This window comes from Mercenaria mercenaria, chromosome 1 (genome assembly GCF_021730395.1).
Source record: "Mercenaria mercenaria strain notata chromosome 1, MADL_Memer_1, whole genome shotgun sequence".
Classification (NCBI taxonomy): Eukaryota; Metazoa; Mollusca; class Bivalvia; order Venerida; family Veneridae; genus Mercenaria; species Mercenaria mercenaria.
This window is the reverse complement of record NC_069361.1, coordinates 64827485-64841223: the sequence shown is the minus strand read 5'-3', so window position 1 is coordinate 64841223 and position 13739 is coordinate 64827485. Positions and strand designations below refer to the sequence as shown.

Here is a 13739-nt window from a genome sequence, read left to right as displayed (position 1 = left end):
TACTGACCCACCCACTCTACTATAAAATTAAAAATTTCATAGGTACAAAAAATAAATCTTATGTCTGGTTGAATGAGTAAAATGTCTTCTTTGGTCTTTTAACAAAGTGCTAAAACTCTGAATATCACCCAAGGGCCTTTACCTACTGACTATAACATATAATATATATATATCAACACATACACTAAACATTCAAGATGGACTGACACACAGACAAAATATCTGTTACAATCAACAAATATCAAAGTATAGCAGTTTGAAATACAACTATATTTGAAGAAACATTATTGTCCCACCACTGAAGGTAGGCAAATAGGAATTGTCTATAAATAGCTATAGACTAACTGTAACTATCATTAAGTAATCGCTGCATCAATTGGATGTAAGAACATAAAAGAACAGTCACACAGCGAAAAGCACCATTAAGTTTTTGCACTTCAGTGGAATAATGTATGTAGTAAATTAAATATTCATACCTTTGGATACACTCAATGTAGAATGATGTTATCAAGTGGATATTTATAACACAATATTTGGTGTAATATGTTCAATACCTTTGTTAAGTTCAGGGCAATTATCAAGGTGAAATGAGAAGGTAATATGTACTATAATGATATTCTAATTCTAAATCATAAATGTAGCTATTTCCCACCCACTCTTCATCTCAATCTAAAGTATATTACTGAATGATAATACAATTTAAACACTTTTAAGTTTATCCCCTCCCAGCCAAAGGCATATGATATTCACTTCTTACACATCCCACCCACACTTTTCAGTGACAAGACACTTTGTTTTAAAGTTTTGTCACTGTAGTTTGTAACAAATTACAAGAAGTCCATTGTTGAATGTTTGCAGCACTATTTCCATTTTCAGCCTATTTCTAAAGTAAAGTAAAAATATATTTCATATTTTCCCACCCCCATGTTTTGATACTCTGACAGCAACTCTCAAAAATTTTTTGTAAAACAAAATGAGCAGAAACAGTTTCATAATATTTTCCCACCCACTTCCAACAACTTGTAATATCCTGGCTCTATTGTTTTTAAGTATAATAAAAGTTTCATATTTTCCACCCCCTTTTCAACATTGCAAAACAGTTCTTAATTCAAACTTTTATTAGCAAAACAAGAAAAGCAAACAAATGGTCCATAATATTTTCCCACCCCCTTTTTTGACATTTTGATTTAGCCCACCCTCCACCATTTTTTTGTTTAAACAAAGATATGCAAGTGTTTCATTGTCATATCATGTTGCCATTTTGAAATAGCTACCCACCCCACTCTTACGAAGTTACATCAAGGAATATGTACACAATATGTTTATCAAAACATTTTCCTCCTACAGGGGACTATATTTGGGACAATGGTAATAGAAAACTTTATTCACTTTACTAGCTTATATATCATTCTGTTACCTTATATGCTTTGTAACTGCATAACAGGGAAACAGTTATACAAGACAACTTCGCTAGAACAAACACCAATTGTAAGACTAAACTGTGTTTGTTGTAGAGATTCTTATAATGGGAATGGAAAAAAAACATGTGTCTTTGTATACAGGTGTCTGCATTAAACAGGTGTCGTTATCTCGGGTTATACGGTAAATAAGCTGAGAAATCAGGAAACAGGGACATACGGGACAAACTGCTTAAAGGCCATGATAAAATGTCCTGGGGCAAACTAGCAATAGGGCACAACAAACACAATGCATAAATATCTATTTTTAAACTTGAGAAAGTACAGCCAACTTTGTTAAAATGTTCCATAACATTCCAAAGTACCTATAAAATAGTAACACTTTACCTTCTCTAAATTCTGCAATTATCTCAAGGTAAATTAATAAAGGCAAATTATTGAAGTAACATTTGACTGACATATTTTACATATTCTAGAAACCTGTATATTTAAGGAACAAAGACTGTCCATGGGACGGCATGCTAAACTACTTGATAATTTCAAAGTAAGGGCAAGACTTATTTAACTGAGTTATTTTATTACAATTCATTACAAATCAAAATTTTATTATGGAAATAATCACAAGTTGCATGCAAAACTTCAACTAAATTTTCTAACTAAATATGGGTCTTATTTGAATTTATTTCAACAAAAAGTTTGCTAACTTGGTTAAAGAATGCCTTGTGTAAAATTTCCAACTAACACTTTTAGTTGTTTGTTTGTTTGTTTTGGGTTTAATGCCATTTTTCAACAGTATTTCAGTCATGTAACGTCGGGCAGTTAACCTAACCAGTGTTCCTGGATATAGTACCAGTACAAACCTGTTCTCCGCAAGTAACTGCCAACTTCCCCACATGAATCAGAGGTGGAGGACTAATGATTTCAGACAAAATGTTGTTTATCAAATAGCCACGGAGAACATATGCCCCGCCCGAGGATCAAACTCATGACCCCGCGATCCATAGACCAATGCTCTACCTACTGAGCTAAGCGGGCGGGTAAACACTTTTAGTTGTTCCTAATATACAACTTGATAGCTGAACACAAACTTTTACTGAATTTCAGCAAAGTCGAAAAAGGGTCATAATTTACAATAAATTCAACCAAATGTTATCTAAACTTGGTTATGTAAGTAGATTTTATGACTGGGAAGCCTTGTATAGTTTCAATGCAATACATGCAATGGTTACCAAGATATGACTTTCCACCCAAAAATTTAACCAGTGTGTAAAAACATCGCACAACTGAAAAGAATAGCCCTCACTATTTTTCTAACAGTTGTGCTTACAATGCACTACAATTTTTTTTTAGATAACTTACACTGAATATAATCAGTGAACCCTCCCCCATATCAAATTTGTCAAATATTCTAAGTATATCAACTGAAAAATTCAGTTTTTTTATCCTGGAAAAAAAAAAGGGTCTGTCTAAACAAATAAGATATGCAAACTGTTTTTTGATACTTACCCGAACAGAAAAACCTAAAAGGTTCAATTTCCCACTGAATTCTACAGAAATCAAAATAACAGAGCAAATCAATATACTAAAGCCTTGTCCCAATATTTAGGTACTTACCACAGCCTCTACCTCCTCCTCCTCCTCTGTACTGGGCTTCTTGGGTGCAGCAGCTCCTGATCCACTCTCCATATCCTCCATTTCAACCTACAAAATAGTCCTGCATATATAAACCAAGAAGAAGCAGTCTCCTTTTTCTTGAATGTTTTATTCCAGTGTTTGACTTTGCTTACTGACATTTTTCAACAGTATTTCAGTTATGCAAAAGCAACAAGATAACCCAAACATTAATCCTGGATTCTGTACCAGTTGCTTTGCACTCTGCACATTACTGACTTATCAACATGAATCTTGGGCGGACAACCAATGACTTCTAACACTATAGTTTTGGGTTGAGCACCATTTTTTGGCAGCATTTCAGTTACCTATTGACTGGCATTAACTTAACAAGTGTTCCTGGATATTGTACAAGAACTAACCTGTTCTCCACAAGTAACTTCCAACTTCTTCACATGAATCAGAGGCGGATGACAATATAACTTCTGAGAAATTGGCTTTTATCAAATCAACATGGGGAACATACATCTCGCACAGATTCACAACCCCTCGATCCATAGATCTGCGCTCTCCCATTTGAGCTAAGTGGGACTGCTCAAACAGTAAGAGTCTTCATTCAAATTATCAAGTAGAACGCTACCTGATGTACCTACCTCATTAATACAATCTTCTTGCAGCAGAGATTTGGTGCCAAATTTGATTTACCTACCTCTGTAATAGAATCTTCCTGCAGCAAAGATCTGATATCCAACTTTATGTAGTGTCCTGGAGTATCTTCCCATTTGTTCTGTAGCTAAATATGGTTAAAGAAACTGGTGATAAACAAACTATTCTTCAAGTGAACGTTTTTCTATGTAAAATAAATTTTTTGCATTTATTCATTACAATCAGAACATGTTATCTGAAGAGTTGTAAGTTTTTGTTTAGTTTAATGTTACACCGACACAATCGTAGGTCATATTGCGACTTTTTAGCTTTTCATGAAGGAAGACTATAGGAGCCCCTCCAGACATTATTTCATCACAGGCAGGCACCTAGGTAGAACAATCAACCTTCCTTAAGCCGGCTTTATCTGAAGAAAATTCTTGCAAGAAACAGGATTCAAAGCATCTGCAAACACGCAAATTATGAATGACAAAAATCTGCAAAACTTTTTACCTCACCCCTTTAAAACACAAAACAGTATTTATCTCTGTAAGCTACATGTATGTGTTAACAAAAAAGCTACCTTTTCAATCTCTCTTTGTGTACGTTTATGAGTATTTCTCTTTGAGCAGACGGCCGCATCACACTGTAGCTCAACAACATATACCTGTAAGTGAGGTTAAAAAAGCATTGATTTTAATATACATTCCTTTTTTAATTTTATCTTGAACCTGTCTGTTTCACAAGCTTTTTCAGCAAACAAATCTTACATGTTGAATACAATCTGCAATCTTACAGTATTGATTTTTCCAGGACACAAGACTCAAAAGTGATTCAAATAAGTTCCAAACTTTCATCACAATCAAGCTAAAAACTAGCTAAATTTCACATGGTACAACCGGAGCTAAGAATACAAATACCAATCTATTTGTACACAACAATCAATCCAGTATATATTCAAGTTCCTCAGCTAAGTACTGCTAAGAACAAAGCTGTTGTCTAGAGCTGAGGTTACAAGTATCAGAGAAACCAGAAAAGGAGACTCTGGTCCCCTTATCCTCCTACTAATTCTATTGTTGCTTCAGTGAAATAATTTTAAGATCTAGGTCTGCAGGTTTCTGGGTGCTTTACATAGAGAAACATCTGGAAATGAAGCATCTTCTATATTTTGCATTTCTATTCTCAAAATGGCAAGATGACCCAATACATATTTAGACGACCAGTTTGTAAGGATAAACCAGGCCTACTTTGACTGTCCAACTATGGTTTTTGTGACTGCTGTTGAGGACTTTGACTTGTCCTCCAGTGGGTAACAATTCTGCCAATGAAATCCATCAACACAAAATACTGTTTCTTGCTCTGCTTTTTGCACAACCTAAGACTGGGAACCAGCAAACACCAGTCTGACTGCTTCTTAGACTGCCATTACTGTCTCATGTGAATTTTTATGACCCACAGTTGACATCTGCATATTCAATGAAACAAATAGATGCAACTCATAATGCTAAACAACATTTTCGAAGTTATACCTGGAAGCCCTTGGATTTTGCATAGCTCCAGAACTCTTCAAAGTGTTTGATTCGATCAAAGACAGCATCCACAATAATAAACGGAAAGAACCCATCATCTATTGTCTTCTTAAAGCTCTTCAGCATATTCTGTCTATATGCACTTTCCATCTCCGCTTCATATTCATACTCCAGAACCTATTGTGCAAAATGTAAGAAAACTTCATCAGGTATAACTAACATTTCAAATATTTAAATAATGAATTCAAGATTTCTGCTGTGTTTTTTACACTGTAAAATTTAAATGTGAAATAGAAGGAGTGATACTAGTACTTCAGTTCTTTTTATCACACTCGTATAATATCAGCTAATATACTGTGAAATCCTTTATATTCATTGGGTGACTAATTTTCATGAATTTCATATTTGTGATGATACATAAATTAAATCCCATTGAAAAAACAAAATTCCAATTCATTTTGTCTCAAAAAAGCGAAATCAATGTAAATCAATGTATTTATATTCCCAGAAATAGCTGTTTTGGCCAAATAATTTCATGGTAACAAGATTTATGATTTTTGACAGTTCGAAGACTTTGAAGTGTTGCTATTATGATGCACGTAAGGACATGCTCTTTAAAGTCAGATGAGCATAAATTTTAATGATGTTTCTCTACTCTGCTTTGAATGCCAGAAAAGCATTTATGCCTTAGTACCTTCTTCTTCACACGTTTTCCTGTCTCAGGATCCTTCTCAATTCTGTCAACTTCTATCATGAAGTAATCATCCAGGCACAACATTCTGGGAGCACTGCCACCATTTGATACCTCTTTGTCCTAGACATAAAAATCAAATATACATTTAATATTTACATTTTGGGAGCACTGCCACCATTTGATACCTCTTTGTCCCAATTATATGCATCAAAATATTTAGTATTAACATTTAGGTATGTGAGACAAGTTCAAGACTGCAAAATCTATGCTTGGTCTTTGTTCTGTATCTTTGACAAAAAAAATGTTTCAACACCCTCATTTTATTACAAACTGTTCTACCCTATGCTATATGTAAATAAATTTGCATCAAACTAATTTTTATTTAAATTGTAGATCTCCTACCTAAAACTTCACGATTTAAAACAAGAAGTAACAAGTTCTGACTGGTAAAAAGACTCTCAATGCACTGACAGTAGATTTTAAATCGTCTTTTAAGTTCACTTTCTCTTCACTTGTTATAAATTTGTGCCAAGATTCAATGTCACAAGTTGCTTTACAGAAATTAGGGCATTTTAATCAGGCAGTATTATCCCAACAGTGCTGCAAATTATAATACTACATTGTGTATAAAGAACACTGTTACGTTTCTCCAATAAAGAGCTAACAAATGAGTTTTTTGTTTTTTGTTTTGTTTGGTTTCAAGTCACATCAATACAATTTAGGTCATATGGCGACTTTCAAGCTTTTAAAGGTGAATAAGGGGAATTGTTTCTGGCACCCAAAGGCTCCTGGGTAGAACCAGACATTCAGTAAGCTAGCTGGATATGTAAGGTAACTCAGAAAAAAACAACACATATGACTGTGAAAGATTTGTTTCCCCTTGATTAGGACAGGAAAACAATGCTTACCTTTATAAGTTTACTGACGTAAGTTTTACCGGAGCCTGGCAAACCCCTTACAATAACAACAATTTGCTGTGGCCTGCTTGATCGGCCAGGTAGACACAATATGTCTTCAACCTGCAAAAAAAAAAAATCTGACTTCATAGAAAATTCTTCTACAGACAACTTGTTGCAAGCAGCTAACACTCTCAGCTACAAAGTAGCTATTTACTGATTTTTAAGCCCTATTTATTTGTGTGTGTGCTTTTTTTACTACATAGATTCATGAAATATAATACTTTTCTTGCTTTTACCTATTTAAAGTAACAGAATAGAAGTTATATTCTTAAATAAAACAGTGATAAAAACAATCTTGAAACATGTTAAGTTGCAAAAATATTTGATAAATTATCCAACGGAACCCAATACCATATCTTTATCAGTGGTAAACTAGAGCTATCACTAAAGATGATGAATGTACCCCCCACATGCACTGACACAGTACATTGCAATTTGACGCACACAAGATTGCATAATTATGTGGACTGTATGAATATAGACTGTATGTATACAGTATAGTAACAAAAAACAAACTCTCATAACTATGCAGAATATTTATCTAAAAGAATGTAACATGCACCATGCACAACTAGGGTTGATACTGATCACTTGTGTGAAGTTTCATTAAACTGTGTGCAAGGGTTCGGAAGATTAGGCGCGCACAAGATTGCATATGCAGACTGTATGTACATAGTATGTGAACAAGAAACAAAGTCCCATAACTCTGCAATTTTTGTCGTTGAAACAACCTAACATGTCCCATGCACAAGTACTGTTGTTACTGATCACTTGTGTGAAGTTTCATTATATTGTGTCAAGGGGATGAGGAGAGATGGTGCGCACAAGATTGTGTCTATGTATATAGTATAGTAACAAAAAACAAAGTCCCATAACTCTGCAATTTTTTTTTTCTGAAAGAACCTAACATGCCCCATGCACAACTACTGTTGTTACTGATCACTTGTGTAAAGTTTCATTAAACTGTGTCAAGGGGATGAGGAGAGATGGTGCGCACAAGATTGTGTCTACGTATATAGTATAGTAACAAAAAACAAAGTCCCATAACTCTGCAATTTTTTTATCTGAAAGAACCTAACATGCCCCATGCACAACTACTGTTGTTACTGATCACTTGTGTGAAGTTTCATTATATTGCGTCAAGGGGATGAGGAGAGATGGTGCGCACAAGATTGTGTCTATGTATATAGTATAGTAACAAAAAACAAAGTCCCGTAACTCTGCAAATTTTTTTTCTGAAAGAACCTAACATGTCCCATGCACAACTACTGTTGTTACTGATCACTTGTGTGAAGTTTCATTAAATTCTGTCAAGGGGATGAGGAGAGATGGTGCGCACAAGATTGTGTCTATGGACAGACAGACGGACGGACAGACAGACAACCTGAAACCAGTATACCCCCCCTTACAACTTTGTTGTCGGGGGGTACAAAAATTCAGCAAATCCATATGATAAAGGAAAGTGTATTCTAATTTCTACAGAAATTTTCAAGTCATATCCTAAACTGGCATATGTATATTTTGTCTGCAATCATGAAATCTATAAACACATGCCATTTTAAGCAAAAAACATCCTGAATAATTTAAACCACTGAGAAAAAACAAGAGGGCCATGAAGGCCCTGTATCGCTCACCTGACCTACAGACCTAAAGATCATTAAGATTAACATTCTGACCAAGTTTCATTAAGATATGGTCATAAATGTGGCCTCTAAAGTGTTAACTAGCCATTCCTTTGATTTGACCCCGTGACCTAGTTTTTGACCCGATATGACCCAAATTCGAACTTGACCTAAAGATCATCAAGTTTAACATTCTGACTAAGTTTCATGAATATACAGTCATAAATGTGGCCTCTAGAGTGTTAACAAGGTTTTCCTTTGATGACCTAGTGACCTAGTTTTTGACCCCAATTGACCCAGATTTAAACTTGACCTAAAGATCATCAAGATTAACATTCTGACAAAGTTTCATTAAGACATGGTCATAAATGTGGCCTCTAAAGTGTTAACTAGCTTTTCCTTTGATTTGACCTGGTGACCTAGTTTTTGACCCGACATGACCCAGATTCAAACTTGCCCTAAAGATCATCAAGTTTAACATTCTGACTAAGTTTCATGAAGATACAGTCATAAATGTGGCCTCTAGAGTGTTAACAAGGTTTTCCTTTGATGACCTAGTGACCTAGTTTTTGACCATAATTGACCCAGATTTAAACTTGACCTAAAGATCATCAAGATTAACATTCTGACAAAGTTTCATTAAGATATGGTCATAAATGTGGCCTCTAAAGTGTTAACTAGCTTTTCCTTTGATTTGACCTGGTGACCTATTTTTTTGACCCGACATGACCCAGATTCAAACTTGCCCTAAAGATCATCAAGTTTAACATTCTGACTAAGTTTCATGAAGATACAGTCATAAATATGGCCTCTACAGTGTTAACAAGCTTTTCCTTTGATCTGACCTAGTGACCTAGTTTTTGACCCCACCTGACCCAGATTTATATTTGACCTTAAGATCATCAAGATTAACATTCTGACCAAGTTTCATTATGATATGGTCATAAATGTGGCCTCTACAGTGTAAACTAGCTTTTCCTTTGATCTGACCTGGTGACCTAGTTTTTGATCCTACATCACCCAGATTCAAACTGGACCTTAAGATCATCAAGATTAACATTCTGGTCAAGTTTCATTAAGATTGTGCCAAAATTGTGACCTCTAGAGTGTTAACAAGCTTTTCCTTTGATTTGACCTGGTGACCTAGTTTTTGACCCAGATGACCCAATATCGAACTCGTCCAAGACTTTATTGAGGGTAACATTCTGACCAAGTTTCATTAAGATTGGGCCAAAAATGTGACCTCTAGAGTGTTAACAAGCTTTTCCTTTGATTTGACCTGATGACCTAGTTTTTTATCCCAGATGACCCAATATCGAACTCGTCCAAGATTTTATTGAGGGTAACATTCTGACCAAGTTTCATTAAGACTGGGCCAAAAATGTGACCTCTAGAGTGTTAACAGTCAAATTGTTGACGACGGACGGACGACGGACGACGACGGACACAGGGCGATCACTAAAGCTCACCTCGGAGCACTTCGTGCTCAGGTGAGCTAAAAATGATTCTATAATAATCAGGAATTTAATTTCTCATATTTTTTTATGCTATTTACCTTAACAACCTCAATTTTTGGTTCTGGTCTAGGTGGTGGAGGCCCTGGTGGGGGTCCAGGAGGGGGACCTGGAGGATTTCTACTGATGAACGGAGATGGAAATTTCCTGGAATATGCAAGTTTTGTGTATGATAAACATTTATATATTTACTGAAAATTTCCTGAAATATGCAAGACTTGGAAATGATAAATATGTAAATATTCACTGGAAATGTCCAGATATTAAAAGACTTGGATCTGATAAATATGTAAATATTCGCTGGAAATGTCCTGATATATGCAAGACTTGGGTATGATAAACATTTAAATATTCACTGGAAATATCCAGATATATGCAAGATGTGGGTCTGATAAATATGTAAATATTCACTGGAAATGTCCTGATATATGCAAGACTTGGATATAATAAATATGTAAATGTTCAATGGAAATTGACTGAAACATAGAAGACTCACATATAATATTTAAATATTCATTCAATGTCCTGAAATATGCAAGACTTGGGTATGATAACTATGTAAATATTCAGAGGTGAGTTGTTAATTTTCATTATCAAGGATGCATTTAAATTAAATTCCTAAATTTAATGTCAAATAAACTCTTTACATGGCTTCCTGCATGCTACATTTTTCAATCTTTATCAAATCGGTTTCTTTTACAGCAATACAAATGTAGGAGGAAATGAACTTTTTCTTTTTATATTAATCAATTTAATTCTTTATCAAATACCTGTCCATAGGAGGCGGGGCTCTTTGGCTATAATTATCTGAAAACAAAGAGACAATATTTTAACACTGTTTAGGTTTTCAACTCTTATCACATGTATTCTTGTAAAAAAACTATTGATTTTGAATAAAAAATATTTTGTTTTGGATTCAAAGACCAAGATTTCTGCCTAAAAAAGAATTCAAAGATAGACAAACATGGGCAGAGCCGTCAACTGTCTACATACCAGTTTATACAGTTTTTAGAAATGAAAGAATTTCACAGCAGACTGGAAAGAAAATAAATTCAAATGCAGTGTACTACACCACTCTGCCAAAGCAGTTCTTTGATTAACAAGAGGGTCAAGATGACCCTGGATCGCTCACCTGAGTAATATGAGCTACATGTTTCAAATGTCAAACTGATGATTTTTAGAAATTTTTTGGAAGATTTTCCGATGTACAATCAAGTAACCCCTGGGGCGGGGCCAATTTTAACCCGGGGGTCATGATTTGAACAAAGTTTGTAGAAGTCTACTAGGCAATGTTACATATCAAATATCTAAGATCTAGGCCTTCTGGTTTATTTTTAGCAAATTTATGAAGATTTCCCTATGTACAATCAAGTGACCCCTGGGGCTGGGTCAATTTGACCCTGGGGTCATGATTTGAATAAATTTTGTAGAAGTCTATTAGGCAATGCTACATGTCAAATATCTAAGATCTAGGCCTTCTGGTTTATTTTTAGAAAATTTTGAAGATTTTTCCATGTACAATCAAGTAACCCCTGGGGCGGAGCCAATTTTAACCCGGGGGTCATGATTTGAACAAAGTTTGTAGAAGTCTACTAGGCAATGTTACATATCAAATATCTAAGATCTAGGCCTTCTGGTTTATTCTTAGCAAATTTATGAAGATTTCCCTATGTACAATCAAGTGACCCCTGGGGCTGGGTCAATTTGACCCTGGGGTCATGATTTGAATAAATTTTGTAGAAGTCTATTAGGCAATGCTACATGTCAAATATCTAAGATCTAGGCCTTCTGGTTTATTTTTAGAAAATTTTGAAGATTTTTCTATCTACAATCAAGTAACCCCATGGGGCAGGGTCAATTTGATCCTGGGGGTCATGATTTGAATAAATTTTGTAGAAGTCTATTAATCAATGCTACATGTCAAATATCTAAGATCTAGGCCTTCTGGTTTATTTTTAGAAAATTTTTGAAGATTTTCCTATGTAAAATCAAGTGACCCCTGGGGTGGGGTAAATTTTGATCCCAGGGGTCATGATTTGAAATTTTTTTCTAGAGGTCCACTAGGCAATGCTACATGTCAAATATCTAAGCGATAGGCCTTCTGGTTTATCTTTAGAAATTTTTTGAAGTTTTTCCTATGTAAAATCAAGTGACCCCTGGGGTGGGGTCAATTTTGATCCCGGGGGTCACAATTTCAACAGATTTTGTAGAGGTCCACTAGGCAATGCTACATGTCAAATATCTAAGCTGTAGGCCTTCTGGTTTATTTTTAGAAAAATTTTGAAGATTTTCCTATGTAAAATCAAGTGACCCCATGGGGCGGGGTCAATTTTGACCATGGGGGTCATGATTGAATAAATTTTGTAGAGGTCCACTAGGCAATACTACATGTCAAATATCTAAGCTCTAGGCCTTCTGGTTTATTTTTGAAATTTTTTTGAAGATTTTCCTATCTTAAATCAAGTGACCCCTGGGGCGGGGGTCAATTTTGACCCCGGGGTCATGATTTCAACAATTTTAGTAGAGGTCCACTTGGCAATGCTACATGTCAAATATCTAAGCTCTAGGGCTTCTTGTTTTTCCTATGTAAAATCAAGTGACCCCTGGGGCAGGGTCAATTTTGACCCCGGGGGTCATAATTTGAACAAGTGTTCTGCATGGAATTCAATTCTTTGAACAATTTTTAAAGGGGGCCACCCAAGGATCATTCCTGTGAAGTTTGGTGTAATTCTGCCCAGTGGTTTTCAAGAAGAAGATTTTTTTAGAAATTGTTGACGGACGACGGACGACTGACGATGGACGACGGACATCAAGCGGTCACAATAGCTCACTTTGTCACTTTGTGACAGGTGAGCTAAAAATGTTTTAGAGATTAAACTTTTTGCATCTGTCAATTTTAAACAGATGTAATCCAGTTCTTTATTTTAACAATGACTCTGCAATTTGTCTTTGTTTTATTTACATAACTTCTAAAACTACAGCCAAGGTAAGTATATTCAACAAATGACTTCTTCAAACAGTAACCAGGATCCAATTAATTCTACGTCAACAATATTAAATGATTTTCACAGTACATTGCTTTTTTTGTAAAAGTAAAATATTCTCCAGTATGTTTTCATGTCTTATCTTTTGTTGTATACCTGATGATGAAGTAGGTGGTACTCCTCTGGGAGGGAAATTACTGTCTGACGACTGACCATGTGCATAGTCTATCACAGCTGGAGCCTGGTAGCCTTGATCTTCCTCTACAAATGTATACACATAAACTGTAGTGCTCTATTACAATTTTAAATAACTTAAAACTCTTATGATAATATCATTACTTTATTCATTTTATGTAATTTGTAAGTTGACTTGGTATTTCTATTGCTGGTAATGTTGAAATCAAGGTTCATACAGAACATCTGAGACAAAATTCAAGTTGTTTTCAAAGACTTTTCAAGTACTACTTCCATTTTTTCAATAAAATGATGTCTTGAAATCTTAGTCTGAACAACATTTATCAACTATTTCAAAGAGACATTACTTATCATTTACTATAAAATGTATATATAATCCAAAGGTTAATAACAGAATCTTGGCACAAAGAACAACATTACAACATTTGAGTAAACGTCAAGCTGTATTTTTCAAAATTCAAGTATTTTTTCCTTGTTTTGGGGTACCGGTCATTATCAAGGAGTTTTCAAGGACTAGCAGTATCTCAAGGTCTGTGCAAACCCTGTGAAAATGTTCTTAAATGCATGA

The 13739-nt window shown here is 35.0% G+C and overlaps 1 protein-coding gene across 2 annotated transcripts in view; it reads right to left on the bottom strand.

Moving 5' to 3' along the window:
• The window catches only part of LOC123535672 (uncharacterized), a 68178-nt gene that overhangs the window by 19629 nt on the left and 34810 nt on the right, over positions 1-13739 (bottom strand). For both annotated transcript variants that reach the window (XM_045318421.2, XM_053549612.1), the window contains exons 11-19: positions 13133-13237; positions 10763-10799; positions 10034-10139; positions 6806-6916; positions 5898-6017; positions 5204-5380; positions 4258-4341; positions 3739-3822; positions 3033-3119 (exon numbers count right to left, since the gene is read on the bottom strand). In XM_045318421.2, the coding sequence (XP_045174356.2) occupies positions 3033-3119; positions 3739-3822; positions 4258-4341; positions 5204-5380; positions 5898-6017; positions 6806-6916; positions 10034-10139; positions 10763-10799; positions 13133-13237 (911 nt within the window). The remainder of the gene's footprint in view (positions 1-3032; positions 3120-3738; positions 3823-4257; positions 4342-5203; positions 5381-5897; positions 6018-6805; positions 6917-10033; positions 10140-10762; positions 10800-13132; positions 13238-13739) is intronic.